Below are 26,946 nucleotides of genomic sequence, written 5' to 3' on the forward strand. Positions count from 1 at the left end.
CAGAAGTCACTGAATGTAGATACGTTGGATGTACTCTTGCCTCTGTGTCAGAAGGTTAGGGATTCAAGTCCCACTCTGGGACTTCAGCACAAATATCAAGGCACCAGTGCAGTAGTGATGGGGCACCGCACTGTCAGAGGTGTCACCTTTCAAATGAGCCATTAAATCAAAGTTCCATCTGCACGCCTAGGTGGATATAAAAATCCCGTGGCACTAATGTGAAGAAGAGCAGCAGATTTATTCCTACCCTGGTGTCCTGGCCAATATTTATCTCTCGATCTGCACCACAAAAACAAATATTCTGATCTATACCACATTGCTGTTTGGAGGAGTTTGTTGAGTGCAAATTGGCTGCCGCATTTCCTACATCACAACACTGTTATGCTTCATTGGCTGTAAAATGATTTGAGATGGTCGTGGAAGGCGCTGTATAAATAGTTCAAGCTCTTTTTTCATTTTGTGGACTAACCTAAATCGAGCCAGATGTTATGAATTGTAGACTTCATGTCTCTTGTATGTTCACATCCTCATGCAAACCCAAATGTGAGCTTTGCTTAAGACCATTGCTATGGATTTTCAGTCACTGAACTCTGGCCAACTTAAGTAACACAGGAACTGGACGACAGTGACTTAACCATCAGATAACACCGGTTGAAGTGGCGCTACCTCTCTTCAGCATCCCACAATTTACTTTCAGTATATCTCATTCTATCTTGGGCTGGTTTAGCACAGTGGGCTAAACAGCCGACTTGTAGTGAAGAATAATGCCAGCAGCACGGGTTCAATTCCTGTACCGGCCTCCCCGAACAGGTACCGGAATGTGGCGACTGGGGTTTTTTCACAGTAACTTCATTGAAGCCTACTTGTGACGTGATTATTATTATTTTATTATTATTATTATTATTCTCTTCTCCCCAATGTTTCATGTTGAATTTCATGCAACTTCAAAATATTCGAAAATGGAACAAAAAAGTGTCAAAAGTCAAGATTTCCTGCATGCTAAACCTAGCCCCCCTCCCCTGGAAATGTTATACCATCCGTGTTCAATTTCTGTTCAAACTGTCCAAATCGCATGTTGCAAAATGTCACTTATGTGGCCTTTACTTTGTTCCTTATAATTGATGGCTTATCCTACAATCTCTCCAGTGCAGAAGGAGGCCACTTGGCCCATCGCGTCTGCACAGACCCTCTGAGGAGCACCCCACCCAGAACCATTCCCCTGCCCTGTGACCTAACCCTAACCCCACCTAACCTGATGTGGAGATGCCAACATTGGACTGGGTGGGCACAGTAAGAAGTCTTGCAACACCAGGTTAAAGTCCAACAGGTTTATTTGGAATCACTAGGTTTCGCAGTGTCACTCCTTTATCAGGAGCCTGATGAAGGAGCGACGCTCCGAAAGCTAGTGATTCCAAATAAACCTGTTGGTCTTTAACCTAGTGTTGTAAGACTTCTTACTGTACCCACTTAATCTGCACATCCCTGGACATTAAGGGGCAATTTGTATCATGGCCAATCCACCTAACCTGCGCATCTTTGGACTGTGGGAGGAAACCGGAGCACCCAGAGGAAACCCATGCAGATACGGAGAGAATGTGCAAACTCCACACAGACAGTTACCCAAGGCCTGAATTGAACCCATGTCCATGGTGTTGAGACAGTACTGCTAACTACTGCGCTGCCCCTATTAAGTGCAGCTGAAGTCATAAGAAATTCATGCGACTATGAGTAAAGCAGGTAGAGGGGTTCATGAGGTAACGTTGCAGGAGCCTCAACCCTTGTCCTTGACCAGCAGGTTTGTGATTCTTGTTCGCTGTCTGTACGAGAGTGGGGATTGTGGGGAGCAAACTGACCACAGCACCGTGGTACAGGGAGCCATCAAATGGGTGGAGAAAAAATAAATGTAGTCATAATCGGGGATAGTATAGTTAGGAGTATAGATACTTTCTCAGTGACCAGGATTGAGTCCTGAAGTTTGTGGTGCCTACCTGGTTCTCGGGTTAGGGATATATCTAGGCTGCAGAGGAATCTGGGAGGGTAAAGATCCAGCTGCCGTGGTCCACGTAGGTACCAGTAACATAGATAGAACAAGAATAGAGGTTCTGCTGAAGGAATGAATATGAGCAGCTAGGAGCTAAATTAAAAAGCAGAACCAAAAAGGTAATAATCTCTGGGTTACTACCTGAGCCACGGGCTAATTGGCACATGGTCAATAAGATTAAAGCGGTAAATGCATGGCTCAAAGGTTGGTGTGAAAGAAATGGGTTTGAATTCATAGGACATTAGCACCAGTACTAGGGAAGAAGGAGCTGTTCTGTTAGGTCGGTCTTCCCCTGAATTATGCTGGGACCAGTTTCCTGTTGAATCACAACTAGGGCTGTAGATAGGGCTTTAAACTAAATAATTGGGAGGGGGGTGGGGGGGGGGGGGGGGGGGGGGGGGGGGGGCGGGCAGAACGTGTGAAAGTAATATTACACCAAGGAATCGGACAAGAGTAGGGAAATTTGAAAACAGAAGAAACTTAAAGGCTTTGTGTCTGAATGGACAAAGCATTCGGAACAAAATTAATAAACTAACAGTGCAAGTAGAGATGGAGTATGATTTGATGCCGATTACTGTGACATGGTTACAAGGAGACCAGATCTGGGAGTTGAATAATCAAGGGTACTCAGTTTTTCGGAAGGTAATATCCAAGGGTGATCACTATTTCGGAAGGTTAGCCAGAAAGCTAAAGGGGGTGGTATAACTTTGCTGGTAAAGGAAGGGGTCAATGCTGCAGTGAGAAATTATATAGGCACTGGAGATCAAGATGTGGAATCGGTCTGGGTAGAAATAAGAATAGCAGAGGAAAGAAGTCCTTGGTGGGAGTAATCTTATAGTTGCTCAAAAGTACTTCCACATTGGGGCACAGTATTAACCAAGAAATATTGGAGGATTGTAAGAAAGGTATGACAATAATCCTGGGTGATTTTAATATGCACATAGACTGGAGGAATCAAATTGGCAAGAATAGCCTCGAGGGAGAGTTCATTGACTCTATTAGAGATTGTTTCTTTGAGCAATATGTTGTCAAACCAACCAAGAAGCAGGCTACTCTGGATTTGGTATTGTGCAATGAGGAGGGATTAATTAATGACCTCGTATTTAAAAATCCTCGAGGAAAGAATGATAATAGCATGATAAAATTTCAAATTGAGTTTGAGGGTGAAAAACTGGAGTCCCATGCTAACGTTCTGGAGTTAAATAAAGGTAATGAGGACAGATTTGGTCCGAGTGGACTGAGCAGGAAGGCTAAAAGGAAGGACAGTGGATGGGCAGTGGCAATTGTTTAAGAATAAATTAAATTCCTCACAACTAGATTGTAAGAAGGGAAAAAACATCCATAGCTAAGCAAGGAAGTTAAAGATAAAATACAGACAAAGACCAAGGCATGCCATATTGCAAAGGCCAGTGACAGGCTGGAAGATTGGGAAACCTTTAAAGATCAACAAAGGGTTACTAAAAAGTAATAAAAAGAGCAAGGTAAATTATGAAAGAAAACTAGCGCAAAATATAAAAAAAAAACAGCAAAAGCTTCTACAAGTATATAAAAGGGAAGAAAGTAGCTAAAATGAATGTTGGTTCCTTGGTGGATGACACTGGGGAGTTAATAGTGGGGAACACAAATGGTGGAGATGCTAAATCAGATTTTGCCTCCGCGGTGGAGTTCTACAGGAAGTACGCAGACTTGTTGGCCCCGCTACTGGTGAGGACCTTTAATGAGAGAAGGGGACCCTGCCCCCGACAATGTCGGAAGCGACAATTTCTAAAGCGGGACAAGGACCCACTGCAATGTGGATCGTACAGGCTGATCTCGCTCCTCAATGTGGATGCAAAGTTGCTGGCAAAAGTGCTGGCCACGAGGATCGAGGACTGTGTCCCGGGGGTAATCCACGAGGACCAGTCAGGATTTGTAAAGGGCAGGCAGCTGAACACCAATGTGCGGAGTCTCTTAAACGTGTTAATGATGCCATCGGAGGAGGGAGAGGCGGAGATAGTGGCAGCTATGGACGCGGAGAAGGCCTTTGACCGAGTAGAGTGGGAGTACCTCTGGGAGGTGCTGCGTAGGTTTGGGTTCGGGGTAGGTTTATCAATTGGGTTAAGCTCCTTTACAGAGCCCCGATGGCGAGTGTAGTGACGAACCGGCGGAGGTCGGAGTACTTTCGACTGTACCGAGGGACGAGGCAGGGGTGCCCCCTGTCCCCCCTGTTGTTCGCATTGGCGATCGAACCATTGGCCATGTCATTGAGGGAGTCTAATAAATGGAGGGGGGTGGTCCGAGGGGGAGAAGAGCATCGGGTGTCGCTATATGCGGATGACCTGTTGCTGTACGTGGCGGATCCAATGGAGGGGATGGTGGAGGTCATGCAGACTCTAAGGGAGTTTGGGGAGTTTTCGGGCTATAAGCTCAATGTATGGAAGAGTGAGCTCTTTGTATTACAGGCGGGGGACCAAGAAAGAGGGATAGGGGACCTACCGCTGAGGAGGGCGGAGGGGAGCTTTCGGTATCTGGGGATCCAGATAGCCAGGAGTTGGGGGACCCTACATAAACTGAATCCGACGAGGTTGGTGGAGCAAATGGAGGAGGATTTCAAAAGATGGGACATGTTACCGCTCTCGCTGGCGGGTAGAGTGCAGTCGGACAAAATGGTGGTCCTTCCGAGGTTTCTGTTTGTGTTTCAGTGCCTTCCCATCGTGATCACTAAGGCCTTTTTTAAGAGAGTAGGCAGGAGTATTATGGGGTTTGTGTGGGCGAATAAGACCCCGAGAGTAAGGAGAGGGTTCCTGGAACGCAGTAGGGACCGAGGAGGGTTGGCGCTGCCAAACCTGGGGAGCTACTACTGGGCAGCAAATGTGGCGATGATCCGCAAGTGGGTTATGGAGGGAGAGGGGGCGGCATGGAAGAGGATGGAGATGGCGTCCTGTAAAGGAACGAGCCTGGGGGCGTTGGTGACAGCACCGCTGCCGCTCTCGCCGACAAAGTATACCACGAGCCCGGTGGTGGCGGCAACGCTAAGGATCTGGGGCACCGGGGTGCAATGGGAGCATCGGTGTGGTCCCCGATCAGGGGTAACCACCGGTTTGTCCCGGGGAAGATGGACGGGGGGTTCCAGAGCTGGCATCGGGCGGGGATTGAAAGAATGGGGGGGTGGAGGGGAGGGGGGGGTAAGGGGGGACTGCCTGGGAGGGTGGATGAGCAAGAGATAACATGAAGGGTTGGGGAAACTGGCACGTACGGGTGAGGGCCAGTGTACAAAGCTGTGTAAATATATCATTTTGCCATGTATATATCTTGCTCTGCGCGATTTCTCGGGTTTTTTTGTTACGGGGGTGGGGGGGGGGGGTTATTGTTTGTAAGGGAGAAAAATTGTGTTAAAAAACTTTAATAAATATAATTTTTTTAAAAAGATTTTGCCTCCGTTTTCACGATGGAGGATACTAGTACAATCTCAATAGGACCAGGTAATGTAGAGGTAATAGAAAGGGAGGAATTTAGAACGACACAATAGGGAAAAAGTACCAAACAAACTTTTGGGATTGAGGGCAGACAAGTCCCCAGGGCCGAATGGCCTGCATCCTAGTACCTTGGAGGAAGGGACAGCGGAGGTAGTGGATCCATTGGTTATAATATTACAAAATCCCCAGATGCAGGAAAGAGGATTGGAAAAATGCCAATGTAACTCCCTTATTCAAAAAGTTGGGGGAGGCAGAGAATAGAAAACTGCAGACCAATTGGTTTATAATCTGTCGTTGGGAAATTGTTATAATTATTCAGGAAGTAATAGCAGGACATTTAGAAAGGCAAAATGCAATCCGTCAGAGTCAGCATGGTTTTATGAAGGGAAAGCCATATTTGACTAATTTGCTAAAGTTCTTCGAAGATGGAACGAGTCAATTGGACAATGGGAATTCTGTATATGTAGTACATCAGGACTTCCAGAAGGCATTTGATAAGGTGCCGCACAAAAGATTAATACACAAGGTAAGATCACATGGGATATGGGATAATTTATTAGCTTGGATAGAAAACTGGCTAACTGACAGACGGCATAGAGTCAGGATAAATGGATCTTTTTCTGTCTGGCAAGTTGTAACTAGTGGGGTGTCACAGGGTTTAGTCCTCGAGCCCCAACTATTTGCAAAAAAATGACTTGGATGTAGGGATAAGAAGGTACGATAGCAAAATTTGCAGGTGGCACTGAAATGGGTGGGATAGTAAGTTGCAAAGAGGAAATAAGAAATTTATAAATGGATATAGATAGGATAGGTGAGTTTGCCAAAATTTCACAGTAGTGGATCAGATCTCAAACAACGATGAGTCAGAATACAGGAGGGAGCTAGAGAACCTAATGGAGTGGTGTAACGACAACAATCTCACTCATAGTCAGCAAAACTAAAGAGCTGGTCATTGACGTCAGGAAGAAAAGTATCGTACATACCCCTGTCTGCATCAGCTTGGCCAAGGTGGAGATTGTTGATAGCTTCAGATTCCTAGGTGTGCACATCACCAACAATATGTCCTGGTCCACCCTCGCCGACGCTATGACCAAGACAACACAACAGTGCCTATACTTTCTCAGGAAACTAAGGAAATTTGGCATGTCCACATTGACTCTTACAAACTTTTACAGGTGTACCATAGAAAGCATCCTGTCGGCTGCATCACAGCCTGGTATGGCAACAGCTCGGCCCAAGACTGTAAGAAACTAAGAGAGTCCCGAACATAGCCCAGTCCATCGTGAACCCGCCTCCTATCCATTGACTCTGTCTACACTTACTGCTGCCTTGAGAAAGCGGGCAGCATAATCAAAGACCCCTCCCACCCTGCTTATTCACTCTTCCAACTTCTTCCATAAGGCAGGAGATACAAAAGTCTGAGAACACACACTTAACAGCTTCTTCCCTGCTGTTACCAGACTCCTAAATGACCCTCTTATGGACTGATCTGATTTCCACACATATTCTCTACTGAGTAGCACTACATTCCTATATGCTTCAGCTGATGTCTATGTACTTACATTCTGTATTTATGTATGCCCTATGGGTTTTTTTTTCATGTATAGAATGATTTGTCTAGACTGTACACGGAACAATACTTTTCACTGTACCTTGGTACACGTGACAATAAACAAATCCAAAGAGAGGTTGAGCAGTTTAGGCCTATACTCTCTCCAGTTTAGGAGAATGAGAGCTATACAAGATGATAAAAGGTATTGACAAAGTAAACGTAGAGCGGATGCTTCCTCTTGTGGGGCAACCTAGAACGAGAGGTCATAGTTTTAGGATAAGGGGCAGCAGATTTAAAACCGAGATGAGAAGAAATTACTTCTCTCAAAGGGTCGTGAATTCATTACCCCAGAGTGCGGTGGATGCAGGGACACTGAGTAGATTTAAGGAGGAAATAGATTTTTAATTAGTAATGGGTTGAAGGGTTATGGAGAACAGGCAGGACAGTGGAGTTGAGGCCGAGGGGAGATCAGCCATGATGGTACTGAATTGTTGAGCGGAGTTGAGGGGCAGAATTGTCTATTCTTATGATCTTTTGTTCTGTTATTACAATTTTTTCTTGTATGTTATATGTGAGGCCATTTTATTTTATTTTTCTCAAAGACAACTAAATTGTGGAATGTCTTCCCCAGTACAAGAAAAATCTTGAATGCCAAAGTTATTCAATGAATTCAGTCATGTTGAAGCCGTGGATTTGGCCATTGACTTTTGTTCAGAGCCTTTTTACATGTGTACAGTACATTATTTTGTGATGTTAGCTATTTTAAAATTGCCAGTCATCGTTTCCAAGTATAGATATTATCATACATTTTATTTACTCAGAAATGATATTGTAGATCATGTGTTTAAAATATCATTTCAATAACATATCTCTCTCCAGCTTTGTTTTTCATTAATTTGAAGTTTTCTTTTCTCAGTCACCCAGTATTGAGACAGCCAGTCAGCCGCGTACACTCATTAAGAATACAATGTGGGAAACTTGGCGAAAACTACCACCAACCAACCTGGAAACTGTTAAAAAACAATTGACCATTAAGTATGTTAAGTTTTACTTTTTAATTTTAACTATTTTTAAAAATAATTCATATATTGTAAAATTGTACTCTTTAAAATTTAAAAAGGTTTTTGCATTATGATAAATGAAAACTGAAGTAATCTTAAAGGATTAGGCACATAATCCCCTCCCTTTTTTAACAATTTTCTGAGCTTTCACCTCTTCAAGACTATGACACCTTGCTGGGATAAAACAACATGAGTGTCCAACCCCGATATTTCACTCAATTGGCCATTCTTGCAGGTTATTTTACTGAAAGAAGCACTGTAATAATTAGTAACTAGCACTCGTGTTCATTCAGCCCTCTTTAACCCCAAGGTGCAGAGACCAATAATGCCATTGTAATCAGCTAACTTGGTAGATTGCAAGTCCAACATGGATTGTTAGGCTCTGCCATTCATTTATATACAGCCTTTCGCAACCACACAATGTCACAAAGTGCTTCACAACCATTGCATACATTTGAAGTGCAGTCACTGTTGTAGAAAATGTGGCAGCAGCCAATTTGTGCACAGCAAGGTCCCACAAATAGTAATGAGATACTGACTAGATAAACATTTTTTAAACATATATTGGCTGAAGGATAAATGATAGCTCAAGACAGCAAGGAGATATTCCCTGTACTTCATTGTATCTTTGATGTGCACCTGAGAGAGCAGGTTCTGGCTTAATATCTCATTGCAAAGACAGCACCTCCCAAGTGTAGCTCTCCTCATTACAATGCTGAAGTGTAATCCTAGATTATGCGCTCAAATACCTGGAGTGGGACTTGAATCCACAGCATTCTGAATCTGGCGAAGTGCTACCACTGAACCAAGGCTGACAATTGACTATTTTCACCAGGGCTACTTGCAACATAGTTGCTTTTTATATTTCTGAAACTGTGTTAAACCCATAATATCTATGCATCACTGGACAGAGTTCCTATTTAAAAGTCATATTTTTTAATGTGCAATTTTGAAAATTGGTTTGTGTTTTACTGGAAATATTCTTATTGTAGGATGACAGCTAAACCTTTCATTTTTTAATAATTTCTGCAAGGCAATTCTTTCATAGATTTTCAGTGAAGGAAGTACAGGACAGTTTATCTATTGGGCTTTCACACTGTTCCAAACAATCCTTAGGCTGGCCATATGTCATTGTGCTTTCGCTGGACAACATTATTATGTGCTCAGCTGCATTTGTCCCTTTTTGTGTGTGATTTCTATTTTTAATCATAACATTTAATAGGGTTTAAAACTTCAACAACAACTTATTTATTTGGCACCTTTAACATAATAAAACCTTCCAAAGCACTTCACAGGAGCATTATAAAACAAAATGTGCCACTGAGCCACAGAAACCAAAAGCTTGGTCAAACAGGTAGGTTTTAAGGAGGAGGGAGGTGGAGAGATTTAGGGAGGAAATGTCAGAGCTTGGGGAATAGGCAATGAAGGCATGGCCACCAATGGTGGAGTGATTACATTTGCAGATGTTTGAGGCCAAAATTAGATGAGTGCGGATATCTGAGTGTTGTGAGGCTGACTGAGATTGGAGAGATCGGGAGGGACAAGGCAACGGAGGGATTTAAAAACAAGGATGAGAATTTTAAAATCAAGATGTTGCTTGATTGGAGCCATGCAAGTCATTAAACACAGGGGTGATAGGGGAATGGGATTTGGTGTGACCTTTGGCACGGACAACTGAGCATTGAAAGTGGCAAACGAGCCAAAGGTGTGCTGGAATAGTCAGGTTTAGAGGTAAAAGAGACATGAATGAGAGTTTCAGCTGCAGATGAGCCACGACAGTGGCAAAGGCAGGCAATGATAAGGAGGTGGAAATGCATCTCAGTGCGAATTTGTGTTCGGCAGCTTTTCTCAGGGTCAAGCATGACACCAAAGTGGAGAATGAAGCAGGGACCAAAGCAATGGCTTTGATGTATGCAATATTTAAATGGAGGAATTTCTAATCCTCCAGTAGTGGATTTTGAATAAGCAGTCTGTTAATTTAGCAACGGTGTGTTATCAAGAGAGATGGAGCTGGACTTCCGGGTGCGGCGATGACCAGCTGAGTCGCACGTTTCGGCAGCTCCCGGTGTAACGGACTTTTGGGCTCTTAATAAGAGCCCCAACGGCAATTTTAACGGCTAAAAGCACTGTGCGGTGAACCAGAAGGGAATCCCCCCTGGATACGGATGGAAAAAGGAGAGGAAGGTGGCCGGATTGCGATGGATCCTTTAGAGCAGCGGCAAGGAAGGCAAGCAAAAACCAAGATGGCGTCGGAAGGTGGCAGTTTAATATGGGGCCCTGAACAACACGAGTTTTTGAAACGCTGCGTGGAAGAACTCAAAAAGGAAATGAAGAAGGAGCTGTTGGCCCCGATATTACAGGCGATCGAAGGGCTAAAGGAGGAGCAAAAGACCCAGGAGCGGGAGCTTCGGGTCGTGAAGGCAAAGGCTGCCGAGAATGAGGACGACATACAGGGCCTGATGGTGAAGACGGAGATGCACGAGGCACACCATAAACGATGTGTGGAAAGGCTGGAGGCGCTGGAGAACAACGCGAGGAGGAACAACCTAAGGATTCTTGGCCTTCCTGAAGGTGCGGAGGGAGCGGACGTCGGGGCATATGTGAGCACGATGCTGCACTCGTTAATGGGAGCGGAGGCCCCGGCGGGTCCGCTGGAGGTGGAGGGAGCATACCGAGTGATGGCGTGAGGACCGAGAGCAGGAGAAATTCCTAGAGCCATAGTGGTGAGATTCCTCCGTTTTAAGGACAGAGAGATGGTCCTTAGATGGGCAAAGAAAACTCGGAGCAGTAAGTGGGAGAACGCGGTGATCTGCGTATACCAAGACTGGAGTGCGGAGGTGGTGAGAAGGAGGGCGAGCTTTAATCGGGCCAAGGCGGTGCTTCACAAAAAGAAGATAAAATTCGGAATGCTGCAACCGGCAAGACTGTGGGTCACAGATCAAGGGAGGCACCACTACTTTGAGACGGCGGGTGAGGCGTGGAATTTTATCGTGGAAGAAAAATTGGAATGAGCGGGTTATTAAAAATAAGAACGTTTGAAACAAAGTGGTGGGGCGAGTATGGGGGGCGAAGAAGGGGGGAAAGAGGAATTTTATGTTATTAATCCTGCGATGTGGTAACTTTTCTCTCTTCCACAGGAGGTGGTGGGGGGAGGAAAGGAGGTGGAAGAGATGGGGCGTTGGCCATTGGGGGCGGGGCCAAGGGGGAAGCGCGGGCTCGGTTCCCGCGCTATGATAATCCATGGCGGGAATAGGGAAGCAGGAAGGAGGGGGCATCGCACGGTGCGAGCCGAGGTCACGGGGGAAGCCGAGGTCGGCCAGAGTTTGCTGACTTCTGGGAGCAACATGGGGGGTGTAACTACGCTAGTGGGGGATCTAGCGGGGGGGGGTGGGAGGGGGAATTATTGGGCTGCTGCTGCTGCTGGGGAGAGGGGGGAGCTTGTATGGGGTGGGATGGGCGGGGGGGCACCGCCTGGGGGGGGACACAGCTGCGTGGGAACCAGGTGAGGAGCTGGAAAAAGGGGATGGCTAATCGACAAGGGGGGGGGGGGTAAAAAGCCCCCCAACCCGGCTGATCACGTGGAACGTGAGAGGGCTGAACGGGCCGATAAAGAGGGCATGGGTACTCGCACACCTTAACAAACTTAAGGCAGACGTGGTTATGTTACAGGAAACGCACTTGAAACTGATAGACCAGGTGAGACTACGCAAAGGTTGGGTGGGGCAGGTGTTCCATTCGGGGCTAGATGCGAAAAACAGGGGGGTGGCTATATTAGTGGGGAAGCGGGTAATGTTTGAGGCAAAGACTATAGTGGCGGATAGCGGGGGCAGATACGTGATGGTGAGTGGCAAACTACAGGGGGAGACGGTGGTTTTGGTAAACGTATATGCCCCGAACTGGGATGATGCCAATTTTATGAGGCGTATGCTAGGACGCATCCCGGACCTAGAGGTGGGAAAGTTGGTAATGGGGGGAGATTTCAATACGGTGTTGGAACCAGGGCTGGACAGGTCGAGGTCCAGGACTGGAAGGAGGCCGGCAGCAGCCAAGGTGCTTAAAGATTTTATGGAGCAGATGGGAGGAGTAGACCCGTGGAGATTTAGCAGACCGAGGAGTAAGGAGTTTTCGTTTTTCTCCTATGTCCACAAAGTCTATTCGCGAATAGACTTTTTTGTTTTGGGAAGGGCGTTGATCCCGAAGGTGAGGGGAACGGAGTATACGGCTATAGCCATTTCGGATCATGCTCCACATTGGGTGGACTTAGAGATAGGGGAGGAAACAGAAGGGCGCCCACCCTGGAGAATGGACATGGGACTAATGGCAGATGAGGGTGTGTGTCTAAGGGTGAGGGGGTGCATTGAAAAGTACTTGGAACTCAATGACAATGGGGAGGTCCAGGTGGGAGTGGTCTGGGAGGCGCTGAAGGCAGTGGTTAGAGGGGAGCTGATATCAATAACGGCACATAAAGGAAAGCAGAAGAGTAGGGAACGGGAGCGGTTGCTGCAAGAACTTCTGAGGGTGGACAGGCAATATGCGGAGGCACCGGAGAAGGGACTGTACAGGGAAAGGCAAAGGCTACACGTAGAATTTGACTTGCTGACAACGGGTACTGCAGAGGCACAGTGGAGGAAGGCACAGGGTGTACAGTACGAATATGGGGAGAAGGCGAGCAGGGTGCTGGCCCACCAATTGAGGAAAAGGGGAGCAGCGAGGGAAATAGGGGGAGTGAGGGATGAGGAAGGAGAGATGGAGCGGGGAGCGAAGAGAGTGAATGGAGTGTTCAAGGCATTTTATAAAAATTTATACGAAGCTCAACCCCCGGATGGGAGGGAGAGAATGATGGGCTTTCTGGACCGGCTGGGATTTCCCAAGGTGGAGGAGCAGGAAAGGGTGGGACTGGGAGCACAGATTGAAATAGAGGAAGTAGTGAAAGGAATTAGGAGCATGCAGGCGGGGAAGGCTCCGGGACCGGATGGATTCCCAGTTGAATTTTACAGGAAATATGTGGACTTGCTCGCCCCGCTACTGATGAGGACCTTTAATCATAGAATCATAGAATTTACAGTGCAGAAGGAGGCCATTCGGCCCATCGAGTCTGCACCGGCTCTTGGAAAGAACACCCTACCCAAGGTCAACACCTCCACCCTAACCCCATAACCCAGTAACCCCACCCAACACTAAGGGCAATTTTTGGACACTATGGGCAATTTAGCATGGCCAATCCACCTAACCTGCACATCTTTGGACTGTGGGAGGAAACCGGAGCACCCGGAGGAAACCCACGCACACACTGGGAGGATGTGCAGACTCCCCACAGACAGTGACCCAAGCCGGAATCGAACCTGGGACCCTGGAGCTGTGAAGCATTTGTGCTATCCACAATGCTACTGTGCCGCCTAATGAGGCAAAGGAAAGGGGACAGCTGCCCCCGACTATGTCTGAGGCAACGATATCGCTTCTCCTAAAGAAGGAAAAGGACCCGCTGCAATGCGGGTCCTATAGACCTATTTCCCTCCTAAATGTAGACGCTAAGATTCTGGCCAAGGTAATGGCAATGAGGATAGAGGATTGTGTCCCGAGGGTGGTCCATGAGGACCAAACTGGGTTTGTGAAGGGGAGACAGCTGAATACGAATATACGGAGGCTGCTAGGGGTAATGATGATGCCCCCACCAGAGGGGGAAGCGGAGATAGTGGTGGCGATGGATGCCGAGAAAGCATTTGATAGAGTGGAGTGGGATTATTTGTGGGAGGTGCTGAGGAGATTTGGTTTTGGAGATGAGTATGTTGGATGGGTGCAGCTGTTGTCTAGGGCCCCAGTGGCGAGTGTGGTCACGAATGGACGGGGATCTGCATATTTTCGGCTCCATAGAGGGACAAGGCAGGGATGCCCTCTGTCCCCATTACTGTTTGCACTGGCGATTGAGCCCCTGGCAATAGCATTGAGGGGTGCCAAGAAGTGGAGGGGAGTACTTAGAGGAGGAGAAGAACACCGGGTATCTCTGTTTGCGGATGATTTGTTGTTATATGTAGCGGACCCGGCGGAGGGGATGCCAGAGATAATGCGGACACTCCGGGAGTTTGGAGAATTCTCAGGATATAAACTGAACATGGGGAAAAGTGAGTTGTTTGTGGTGCATCCAGGGGAGCAGAGCAGAGAAATAGAGGACTTTCCGCTGAGGAAGGTAACAAGGGACTTTCGTTACTTGGGGATCCAGATAGCCAAGAATTGGGGTACATTGCATAGGTTAAATTTAACGCGATTGGTGGAACAAATGGAGGAGGACTTCAAGAGATGGGACATGGTATCCCTGTCACTGGCAGGGAGGGTGCAGGCAGTTAAAATGGTAGTCCTCCCGAGATTCCTCTTTGTGTTTCAGTGCCTCCCGGTGGTGATCACAAAGGCTTTTTTCAAAAGGATCGAAAAGAGTATCATGAGTTTTGTGTGGGCCGGAAAGACCCCGAGAGTGAGGAAGGGATTCTTACAGCGTAGTAGGGATAGGGGGGGGATGGCACTACCGAGCCTAAGTGAGTACTACTGGGCCGCCAATATCTCAATGGTGAGTAAGTGGATGGGGGAAGAGGAGGGAGCGGCGTGGAAGAGATTGGAGAGGGCGTCCTGTAGGGGGACTAGCCTACAAGCTATGGTGACGGCCCCATTGCCGTTCTCACCGAAGAAATACACCACAAGCCCGGTGGTGGTGGCGACTTTGAAAATTTGGGGACAGTGGAGACGGCATAGGGGAAAGACGGGAGCCTTGGTGGGGTCCCCGATAAGAAACAACCATAGGTTTGCCCCGGGGAGAATGGATGGGGGATTTGGAATATGGCAAAGAGCAGGAGTAACGCAACTGAAAGATCTGTTTGTGGATGGGAAGTTTGCAAGTCTGGGAGCGCTGACCGAGAAATATGGGTTGCCCCAAGGGAATGCATTCCGGTATATGCAACTGAGGGCTTTTGCGAGGCAGCAGGTGAGGGAATTCCCGCAGCTCCCGACGCATGAGGTGCAGGACAGAGTAATCTCAAAGACATGGGTGGGGGACGGTAAGGTGTCAGATATATATAGGGAAATGAGGGACGAGGGGGAGATTATGGTAGATGAGCTGAAAGGGAAATGGGAAGAAGAGCTGGGGGAGGAGATTGAGGAGGGGCTGTGGGCGGATGCCCTAAGTAGGGTAAACTCATCGTCCTCGTGTGCCAGGCTAAGCCTGATTCAATTTAAGGTGTTACACAGGGCGCATATGACTGGAGCACGGCTCAGTAAATTTTTTGGGGTAGAGGATAGGTGTGCGAGATGCTCGAGAAGCCCAGCGAATCACACCCACATGATCTGGTCATGTCCGGGGTTCTGGGTTGGGGTGACAAAGGTGCTTTCGAAAGTAGTGGGGGTCCAGGTCGAACCAAGCTGGGGGTTGGATATATTTGGGGTTGCACAAGAGCCGGGAGTGCAGGAGGCGAGAGAGGCCGATGTTTTGGCCTTTGCGTCCCTAGTAGCCCGGCGCAGGATACTGTTGATGTGGAAGGAAGCCAAGCCCCCGGGGGTGGAGACCTGGATAAATGACATGGCAGGGTTTATAAATCTGGAACGGATTAAGTTCGTCCTAAGGGGATCGGCTCAAGGGTTCACCAGGCGGTGGCAACCGTTCGTCGAATACCTCACAGAAAGATAGAGGGAATGGAAAAGAAGAAGGCAGCAGCAGCAGCCCAGGGGGAAGGGGGGGCGGGGAGGAACCAGAAGGAGTCTCAGGGTTATTAATATACATGTATAATATGTATAGGTCGTTGCTATAAATAATTGTATATTGGATTGTTAAAACCATATTTTTGGAGAGTGTTTATCTGAGACAAGGCAGTTGCCATTTAGTTTTCGTTTTCGTTATATATTATTTATTCTTTGTTTATAAAACAGGTAATTGTTATTTATACTGTTATATTATTGTGTAAAGGATACACAATGTACTGTGATGGTCGACCAAACATTTTCAATAAAATATTCTTAAAAAAAAAAAGAGAGATGGAGCTGGGTGTCATCAGCGTAAATGTGAAAACAAAAGCTGTGCTTTCGGATCATGCTGCAAAATGGATGAGAAATCGGAGAGGACCAAGAATAGATCCTTTGTGCGGGAACAGGATGAGAAGCCACTGCAAGTGATTCTATGGCTATGGTTAGACACGAATACAACCCAGATGAGCATGGCCCCCACATGATGAAGAGGATATATGGTCAACTGTGTCAAAGGCTGTAGGCAGGTCAAGAAAGATGAGGAGGGATAGGTTACCTTTGAGATGAGTCATTTTGATAATGTGGTCGGGTGGAAATCGGAGTTAAAGGAGTCGAATATGGAGTTCCGGTAAAGATGGACGTGGATTTGGGAGGTGACAACACATTGAAGGATTCCGGAGAGAAAGGGAGTGTTGGAGATTGGATGGTAGTTTGCAAGGTAGGGTCAAGATGAGAGGATGATCTTAAAGGAGAGAGGAGACAATAGCATCGGGAGAGAGGAGACAATAGCACCTGAAGAGAGAGCAAACCAGTTAACAATACTGACCAGCATGAGGACCAGGAGGAAAGCTGGGTGTTTAGCAGTTTAGTAGGAATAGAATTGAGGGAGCAGGAAGTGAGTCTCGTGGACAAGATTAGCTCTCAGAGAGGGCTAAGGTGCAAAGCCCTTCCATTCACATGTAATTTTGAGCAAAAAAATGTTTTTTTTCTCTCTCGTACCGTTTGTAGCATTTCTGTCTTTAACCTGTTCCCAATACCATTTATTAACTACTCAGCATATTTTCTTCAGACTGGAGTCTCTGCAAGACGTTTATCGTTCACATCTGCGAGAGCATGAGAAGATTCAGGTGTTAGCTGAGAGTTCACAATGTACAATTGAACACTTGGAAGGTACTCCTGACCCTGGTCACCGCTACAAATTTTATCAAGAAATGCGAACCTATGTTAAAAATCTGACTAACTGCTTCAATGAAAAGGTACAAGAGTTAATGAAGTATGATTGATCTATTTGTTAAGTCTTTTGGAATCAGAAATCCATAGCAACTAATTAAGTTTCAGATGAACTCTATTAATCAGTTATTATACTTTAACTCTTTTTTAAATCCAAGCGATGACATGGATACTCTTGGAGCAAGACAAACTTTAATTCATAAAAACTTGGTTACCGGGCCTGTGTTACAATCTTGAGTTAGATTGATTTTAAAACAAGAGTGGATTCATACAGGGTGTAAATAAAGATAATCGAGATCAGCTGAATCTTTGCATGTAGGTTGGTTAATTGGCGTAGCGCCTACCGGAGAAACTTGTTCCATCACATTTGATCATTTCAAGAAAAGTTCCAGTGTTTATCAAATTCACATGGAAATAACACCGCTCTCGTGTGCCATGATTAAACTATTAAACTTTCCAGGCAAATGCAGTCAGAATCTGCAGAGGAAATTGTTTAACGGAATCTGAAATCTTGGATCTAGTTTAAATTACAAAAGTAAGAAGTCTGACAACACCAGGTGCCCACCCCAGTCCAACGCCGGCATCTCCACATCAAAATTACAAAAGGACAGCTAATCTGAAAAGCCTGCCAAGCTAACTTATCTTGTCAATTAACACAGTGCTTATGGTAAGGGTAAAATGTTTTCAAACCACCTGTTGGTGCTATAATTAAGGTAAAAGGTACCTTTTGTATCCCTGCCAACAAAATAACAGATTTTAGGAAATTGATTGAATCAAGTGACTGATTAAGTTTGTGTTGTAGAATTCTTCTAGAAATGAATTGTTAACTGTGTTCAATTTGTCAAAAACAATGTGACATTTGGTGGGAAGACTTGCTCTAGTTGCCATATGTGCATTAATATCACTTACAGTTAAGTGACCAGAACAGTTGTTTGCCCTCGCCCCACAATGAGCTTAACATTATGTGCAAATGATCTCGGCATAAATAAATGTTTATGTACTTTGACTATTTCATCGCTCCTAGCAAAGTTGAGGATGCTGTAGGCTATTTTTGCTCCACTGCATTCCCGGTCCAGCTGTGCAGTTGTTGGGAGAGGAAATTTCAGTGGGTTACAATGGGGCACTGGTCAAGTATGTTGTGTAGTCCTGAAAAGCAGGATTATCAGCTTGGTTTCAGGAGAATCTGTGTGAGGGTAAGTTTTTTTTTTTTCTCCTGAAATGTGCTGAACCTGTGTGTTTTAACCTCTTATTAAGACTGTCTTTTGTAACTGCAGTAGGTTGGAAATGACTACACAGAATAAACTCCATAAATTTAGATCCCATATTTTGTGAAAACTGCAACTCCCTTCAGGAATTAAGAATTTTGTGCTAATCAGTTGAGGTACCCCAGTGGATTTTACCCCAGACAACATTTCTTGCTGGTTTTAACATGAGGTTAACTGTATATACTTCAAACGTTGCTGGATAAATCATTCTGTACTTCCCCTGCTATATACACTGACCCCCAATAAGCAATAAATAGAGAACTTATTCCAGGTGTTTTCTTTTTAAAGTTAACTGAAGGGAAGTGTGCAAGAGCAGTCGGGTGTGATGTGTTCAATTTTCCCTCCTCACTGATGAAGCAGCAGCTTGTCTTTGGCATTCATGTCTCGGGCAATCGATAAAGTTAGAATAAAGCCTGATGCAAGGATTTAGGTTATTTTTATATGCTCCCAGATAAATACAGTGAGCCTTCATACTGAAAAAGTAAGTGAATTAATTAGGCTAGAAGTTCATAGTTTCTGGGTGCAGGGGCCGTGATTTTCAGCTTGCCTGTACCGTCCATATCCACTTTGGTAAGGCACAAAATTGGTCATCTGCATTATTTCAGCACCATTACCTTCCCCTCCAACACTGGTCTCTTCCGATTCATTAATGTCCTTTAGGGAAGGAAATTTGCAGTCCTTAATCAGTAACGTGCGACTGTTACTGTTAATTGCCTGCTGGAGTGGCTCAGCAAGCCGCTCCATTGTATCAAAAATGTCTCAACTGTTGGTGTACCTGCACCCAAATGGATTGCAGAGGTTCAGCAAAACGCAAATAGGATGTAACTGCATGTGCCCATATCAAAAGAGAACGCCACATGGGGCACGTGGATAGTGGCAGCTGGCACTGCCGATGCCAAGAAGTAACGGTAGGCCTCTTTCATGCTGTTAGAAGTGGTAATATGCAAATGGATTTTGTAGCTATTATCTCTGGCTGACTCATCATTGGTTATTCATGGGAGCAAGACCGTTAATATCTCAACATTGACACTTATGAGATAAAAGCTTGAGTTGGCGAAAGTACACCGTTCTAGCTCTTTAAGATTTGCTTCATATTTCTTGTGAAGTTAAAACTTTGTGAGGTTGACCTTGCAAGAACTTGCATCAAAACGTTTTGCAGGTTACTGGATTGTGTAGGAGAAACATTCTAAAGAGGATGTTGTAATTCCTTACAAACTGCGTAATACTTAATTGGCAAATAGGTCTGTTAGTTTTAACCAAAATTTGGTAGTGCAAAATTGTAGTATATACCATCCCTTTGGGTAAACAGAAGAATTTGGTGGGCATCCTACATGGTTTTTGGTGCAATGTACAGTAGTTAAGGGGTAATTGTTAGTTTTTGGCACGAGATTCAATTTGCTTATGGTAAATGACTTTTTGCTATGAAGATTCATTACAATTCTAAACCATAACTACTGAATAGTAAAATACGTAACAATTGACAAAAGAGCACGTATGCTCTATGCATTGCATTGCTGCCTTCAAAATATAAATTAAGTAGAAATTATGCATATTTGGGGTTTGTGTTTAAACATCAGGTAGTAAAACCTGTACTTTACACCAGAAACGATAGATTGGTATGTATTAGGATAGCAGTGGACATTGAAAGTCATGAATGTAAAATATATTAATCAGTGTAGCATAGTTCACAATAATAGGTGGAGAGGGAAGGCAAAACTAACTGAGGTTATTTATTTTAGATACGTATTATTAATGAACTGGAATCTAAAATGCATCTGCTACTGGTCGAGCAGGCAAGAAACCTTTTCCAACGCAGACAGGATGATGTTCAAGATGAATCAACTGATGTTTGGCAGCTTTCAAGTTAGTATGGTCATTAATAGTTAATCTCTCAAATTCTGGCACTGTAAGCCGTATTTCATTTTGCCCGATCTTTCAAATTGAAATTTAATTACACTCAATAAATTTCAGCTAAACCATTTAATCCATAGTGGATTCTCTTGTGTTTATATTTGCAACAGATTGTAAAAAGTGCGATCATTTCAGTACATCTGAATTTAGGGCAATTACGTTTTAGTGCATGGCAGAAAGCCACAGTTTTAACAATGTTGATTCTGTGCATTTGTTTCTGTTAATATAATGCACAAGTGGAGTTCAGCAGACTGCTGCGCTATTGAGGCATAGAATGGAACTAACTTTTGAAATTCATTATTGTTTAAATATGTTCTTTGTAATGTCATGTAAGTAATGGTGATAATGGGAGGGATTCTCCAGTTCCTCGGCGGCATGGCATACTCTGGCGGTGGAATTCTATCTTCCCTCCGCTTGCCAATGGGATTTTCCATTGTAACCACCCAAAGCTGCCAGAAACCCCGCAGGCATGGGTGCGCTGCCGGCGGGAAAAGTGAATTGCAACAACCGGAAAAATTCTGGCCCAATGTGTATGAATTATTGAGATGGCTCAATGATTCATTAATGTAAAAGTGGTGACATAGTGTCTATTTCTATAGGTAAAGCTGGCCCCAGCATTGGAAATGACATAGACTGTGTCAAAGCAAAACAGCAGCGTATTGAAAAACGAGAGGCAAGAAGGTAAGGAAATTGGAGCTCCGAACATCCAATTTAAATTGTAAAGTATTTATTGATTTTAACTCTACATTTTTCCAATATAGGGCTCATAGGGAGCACTTAAGAAAAGCGTCTGGAAAGGAAGCAGACCATCACAAAGGTCTGTCCAGTGATGACGAAGTAGCTCCAACCGATCTGTCTGATTTCCATGAGAAAGAAGGTATGGTTTGCTTCTTCTCCACACCCTTCTTGTGCTACAAAATCTGGTTGAAATTGCACTCCTCTTTCTTACTTGCCGTCTCAGTAAAGTAATCTGTCTCCATCATATTGATGTTTATTTATAGCATGCTTAAAGAAAAAGTTGCAACAGTCCATCTTGTGTGTGTTAATATAGGTATGATGAGTAAATGCATACATGTAAAAGTGTGTTACACTTCTACCATGCAAAGTCCTAGAAAAATTTTACATGGAGACAGTGGCCCAAACAAATTGCAGGAAATGCAAAGATCCCAGTTAATATTTGATGGAATTCATCAGAAAGCATATTCCTGAAACATTAATACCTTCTTAGATATAATAGTATTTCTTTAATTACTTTATAATTAATAAAATTATATGTAGATCTATTTTTTGATGGGTTATAATTTGGTTTTGTACATTTTTTCTTTTTAGGAACAGTATGTTCTTTATTACCATTATCAGACTATTTAGAGAAACTCCCCCTGCATGTATTTCTACAGGGATTGAGGGATGATTTTAAACAGCAAATGCAAGCATCAACAGTGATTTTCCCACCCTTTCCCCTGTGGTGATCTTTATCGCAAAACATGAGGGAAACAACATTTTAGAATTAACTTTGATCTTTATGCTTCGATCTACAAATGTTGTAATTTTGTGCTTTCTTCTTTGTCTTTTTTTTGTTCCGACTCGATGGCTAGATTTTTATCCTGTTTTCTTGTTTGAACAAGTTTATTCATAATTTAATATAGATCGCATTATGAAGGAGGCCAAGAAGATTTTTGAAGACGTACATGAGGACTTCTATAGTGTTGACAGAATTTTAGCAAAATTCAGGTTGTGGCGACAAACATTTCCTGATTCATATTATGATGCTTACATCGGACTTTGTCTTCAAAAAATTCTGAATCCGTTAATCCGTGTGCAGCTGATCAGCTGGAACCCTCTTAAAGTAAGTGTTGGTTAGAAAGTCATAGCTAGAGTTTTTGGTGGACAGTACATTAATTGAAAATAGGAACAGGAGTAGTCCATTTGGCCCTTTGAGTCCGCTCCGCCATTCATTATGATCATGGCTGATCATCCAACTCAATAGCCTAATCTCCCTTTCCTCCTCTCGCCCCCCTCCCCACACACACACACACACACACACACACACACCCCACACACACATATCCTGTGATTCCCTTCACCCCAACTGCTATATCTAACTGCTTCTTGAAAACATACAATGTTTTGGTCTCAGCCACTTCCTGTGATAACGAATACCACAGGCTGACCACTCTCTGGGGGAAGAAATGTCTCCAAATCTCTGTCCTAAACGGTCATCCTGTATCCTCAGACCCTGACCCCTGGTTCTGGATGCCCCCACTATCCGGAACATCTTTCTTGCATCTACCCTGTTGAGCTCTGTTAGAATTTTATAGGTTTCTTTGAGATGGCCCCTTATTCCTCCCAACTCCAGCAAATACAGTCCGAACCGACTTAATCGCTCCTCACACATCAGTCATGCCAGCCCAGGAATCAGTCTGGTAAACCATCTCTGCACTCCCTCTAGAGCAAGAACATCCTTCCTCCGATAAGGAGACTGTTGCTCGTTTTAGCCTTAGTTTAATTGCTCTTGTTCTATCACCTTTGCTCTTGAGTCGCCAGGTATCTTTCTGATACCGCCACGTGGTTCAAGTCCGAGCAATGATCAATAATCCAACACACCGCTTAGTAAGAGTTAAATCAACGCACATTTATTATATACAGTAATCAATACTTATACATTAATTCTACTTCTAAGCTACTTCCTACAACTAACAGGCCAATACTTAACTTTGGGAATGGCCCACCAGGTCAGGGAAACGAATGGCCTTTCGTATGGGTTCTGAGGCTGCGGGATTCAAAGCGGGTACAGGTAGATAGTCAGGAATGCCTATCTCGTAGCGAGCGTTGGAGTAAGACTTACGGTTCTCGCGGCTGTTGTAGAAGGTCAGCAGAAGGGTCTCTAAGGGTGCGGAGAGGAGAAGAAAGGCGTAGAAGGCTCGATTTGAACTTGGACTCTATTCTTATAGTCCCCAGGGGCTTCCCGCCTTTCGGGGCAGACCCTGTACCTGGTTCCAAGTGATTGGACTTCGTCCCAATCACTTGGTTCGATATTCTCCAATGCTGGAGCGATTCCTTGATCGATGGGTGGTTTTGGGGTGGTCATTCACCTCTCTTTTGTGTAGGCTCCTGCTGGCGCCAAAAAGTCTGGGTTGGCTTTGTGTGTCTAATTTGTAGCATATTGTTCCTGGGGATTGCTAATTAGTATTCAGATGGCTGGTGTGTTGTTGTGTTGATGGCTGCAGGTATCGATTCTGTCTGGCCTCCCCAGAGGTGAATACACTGTTTTACCTGAGCTGTCTGTTTGAGTCCTGTTGGCTGATTTTCCCATCATCCTCTTCCCTTCGCCATTTTAAATCGGGGTTTGGCCATTCTAATCGGGAGTTAGCCATTTTAACTGGCTACAAGACCAAAATATTAAAACACGCTGCTGTGCAGAGGGACCTGGATGTCCTAGTACATGAGTTGCAAAAAGTTGGTATACAGGTGCAACAGGTGATTAAGAAGGCGAATGAAGTTTTGTCCTTCATTGTTAGAGTGATGGAATTTATGACTAGGGAGGTTATGCTGCAACTGTATAAGGTGTTAGTGAGGCCACACCTGGAGTATTGTGTTCAGTTTTGGTCCCCTTACCTGAGAAAGGACGTACTGAACAGCAGATGCAGTAAAATTTATATAAATGTGAGGTTATCCATTTTGGTAGCAAAAACGAGAAGGGAGACGATTATCTGAAAGTCTATAAATTAGAAGAGGGGAATGTGCAATAAGTCCTGCATGTCCTCGTACACCAGACACTGAAGGTAAGCATGCAGGTGCAGCAGGCAGTAAAGAACATAGAACATAGAACATACAGTGCAGAAGGAGGCAATTTTGGCCCATCGCATCTGCACCGACCCACTTGAGCCCTCACTTCCACCCTATCCCCGTAACCCAATAACCCCTCCTAACCTTTTTGGTCACTAAGGGCAATTTATCATGGCCAATCCACCTAACCTGCACGTCTTTGGACTGTTGGAGAAAACCGGAGCACCCGGAGGAAACCCAGGCAGAATGTGCAGACTCTGCACAGACAGTGACCCAGCGGTATAATGTGATACATTGGCCTTCACAGCTAGGATTTGAGTGCGAGAGTAGGGATGTCTTGTTGCAATTATATAGGGCCATGGTGAGCCACACCTGGAATACTGGAGAGTGCTCCAGGGTGTGCAGAGGAGATTCACGAGGTTAATCCCAGAGTTGAGGGAGTTGGATTATGAGGAGAGGTTGAGTAGACTGGGACTGTACTCGTTGGAATTTAGAAGGATACGGGGAGATCTTATAGAAACATATAAAATTATGAAGGGAACAGATAGGTTAGATGGAAGGAGGTTGTTTCCACTGGTGGGTGAAAGCAGAACTAGGGGGCATAGCCTCAAATTAAGGGGAAGTAGATTTAGGACTGAGATTAGGAGGAACGTCTTCTCCCAAAGGGTTGTTAATCTATGGAATTCCCTGTCCAGTGAAACAGTTGAGGATCCTTCATTAAATGTTTTCACGATAATGATAAATAGTTTTCTGAAGAATAAAGGGTTATGGTGTTCGGGCGGTAAAGTGGAGCTGAATCCGCAAAAGATCAGCCATGATCTCATTGAATGGCAGAGCAGGCTCGCAGGGCCAGGTGGCCTACTCCTGCTCCTAGTTCTTATGTTCTTATGTTCAGAACTGCACACAGTATTCCAGGTGTGGCTCACCATGGCCCTGTATAATTGCAACAAGACATTCCTGCTCTAACACTAAAATCCTAGCTGTGAAGGACAATATATCACATTATACCGCTGGGTCACTTCACTATCTGTGTGGAGTCTGCACATTCTCCCTGTGTCTGCGTGGGTTTTCTCCGGGTGCTCCAGTTTCCTCCCACAGTCCAAAGATGTGCAGGTTGGGTGGATTGGCAATGATAAATTGCCCTTCGTGACCAAAAAGGTTAGGAGGGGTTATTGGGTTACGGGGATAGGGTGGAAGTGAGGGCTTAAGTGGGTCGGTGCGGACTCGATGGGCCAAAATGGCCTCCTTCTGCACTATGTTTTATGTTTTTTACTGCCTACTGCACCTGCATGCTTACCTTCAACATCTGGTGTACGAGGACAACCAGGACTTATTGCACATTCTCCTCTTCTAATTTATAGATATTCAGATAATAGTCTCCCTTCTTGTTTTTGCTACCAAAGTGGATAACCTCAAATTTATATAAATTCTACTGCATCTGCTGTTCATTTGCCCACTCATTCAATTTGTCCAAATCACATTAAAGGATCTCTGCATCCTCGTCACAGCTCACCCTCCCACCCAACTTTGTGTCATCTGCAAATTTGGAGATACTACATTTACAATGGGCAGCATGGTGGTTAGCACTATGGCTTCACAGTGCCAGAGTCCCAGGTTCGATTCCCGGCTTGGGTCACTGTCTGTGCGGGGTCTGCCACTTCTCCCTGTGTTTGCATGGATTTCCTCTGGGTGCTCCGGTTTCCTCCCACAAGTCCCGAAAGACGTGCTGTTAGGTGAATTGGACATTCTAAATTCTCCCTCCCGTGTACCCGAACAGGCACCGGAATGTGGCGACTAGGGGCTTTGCACAGTAACTTCATTGCAGTGTTAATGTCAGCCTACTTGTGACAATAAAGGTTATAAAAAAATTAAGTTTCCTCATCTCATTAATATATAGTGAATACCTGGGATTCCAACACCGATCCCTGTGGTACCCCACTAGTTACTGCCTGCCGTTTGGAAAAAGACCCCTTTATTCCTATTCTTTGCTTCCTGTCTGCCAACCAGTTTTCCATCCGTCGCAATACACTATCCTAATTCTATGTGTTTTAATTTTACACACTAATCTCTTATGTAGGACTTTGTCGAAAGCCTTCTGAAAGTCCAAATAAACCGCATCCGCTGCCCTACCCCTCTCATCTACTAGTTACACCCTTAAAGAATTCCAGTAGAAATGAAGCATGATTTCCCTTTCATAAATCCATGCTGACTCTGTTCAATCCTGTCACTGTTTTCCAAATGCTCTGCTATAAAATCTTTGATAATGGATTCTAGAATTTTCCCCTCTACCATTTCCATTGTAAGCCATGGATTGACCACCTTTCCTGTTTTACTATTGCGCCAAACAGGAATAAACAACTGTTGATGTTCACCCATGCACTCCTTGAATGTTTACCTTTGCCTATCCACTTTTATCCTTTTAGTTAACATTTCCCAATCTATCTTAGCCAGCTTTCCCCTCATATCATCGTAATTCCCTTTATTAAGATTCAGGACCCTAGTCTCAGAATCAACTATGTCACTCCATCTTGATGAAGAATTATGTGATGTTATAATCACTCATCCCCAAGGGGTCTCGCACAACTAGATTGCCAATGATTCCTTTCTCATTACACAACCCAGTATAGGATGGTGTGTTCTCTAGTTGGTTCCTCAATTTATTGGTCCAGAAAACCATCCTGCACACACTCCAGGAATTCCTCATCTACCGTATTGTGGCTAATTTGATTTGCCCAGTCTATATGCAGATTCAAATCACCCACAATTACTCACGTCCCTTTATCACATGCGTCTCTAATTGCCTGTTTAATGCCTATCCCAATATCACCTCGACAGTTTGGGGTTCAATATACAACCCTTACTAATGTTTTATCACCCTTGGAGTTTCTCAGCTCTGCTTCACTGTCGGAGCTAACATTCATCC

The 26,946-nt window shown here is 44.7% G+C and overlaps 1 protein-coding gene across 4 annotated transcripts in view; it reads left to right on the plus strand.

Moving 5' to 3' along the window:
• The window catches only part of LOC140410693 (intron Large complex component GCFC2-like), a 72,003-nt gene that overhangs the window by 24,441 nt on the left and 20,616 nt on the right, over positions 1–26,946 (plus strand). For all 4 annotated transcript variants that reach the window (XM_072499119.1, XM_072499120.1, XM_072499121.1 and 1 more), the window contains 6 exons: positions 7,965–8,083; positions 16,901–17,087; positions 20,066–20,189; positions 20,837–20,918; positions 20,999–21,114; positions 21,884–22,083. In XM_072499119.1, the coding sequence (XP_072355220.1) occupies positions 7,965–8,083; positions 16,901–17,087; positions 20,066–20,189; positions 20,837–20,918; positions 20,999–21,114; positions 21,884–22,083 (828 nt within the window). The remainder of the gene's footprint in view (positions 1–7,964; positions 8,084–16,900; positions 17,088–20,065; positions 20,190–20,836; positions 20,919–20,998; positions 21,115–21,883; positions 22,084–26,946) is intronic.

This window comes from Scyliorhinus torazame, chromosome 4 (genome assembly GCF_047496885.1).
Source record: "Scyliorhinus torazame isolate Kashiwa2021f chromosome 4, sScyTor2.1, whole genome shotgun sequence".
Taxonomy (NCBI): domain Eukaryota; kingdom Metazoa; phylum Chordata; class Chondrichthyes; order Carcharhiniformes; family Scyliorhinidae; genus Scyliorhinus; species Scyliorhinus torazame.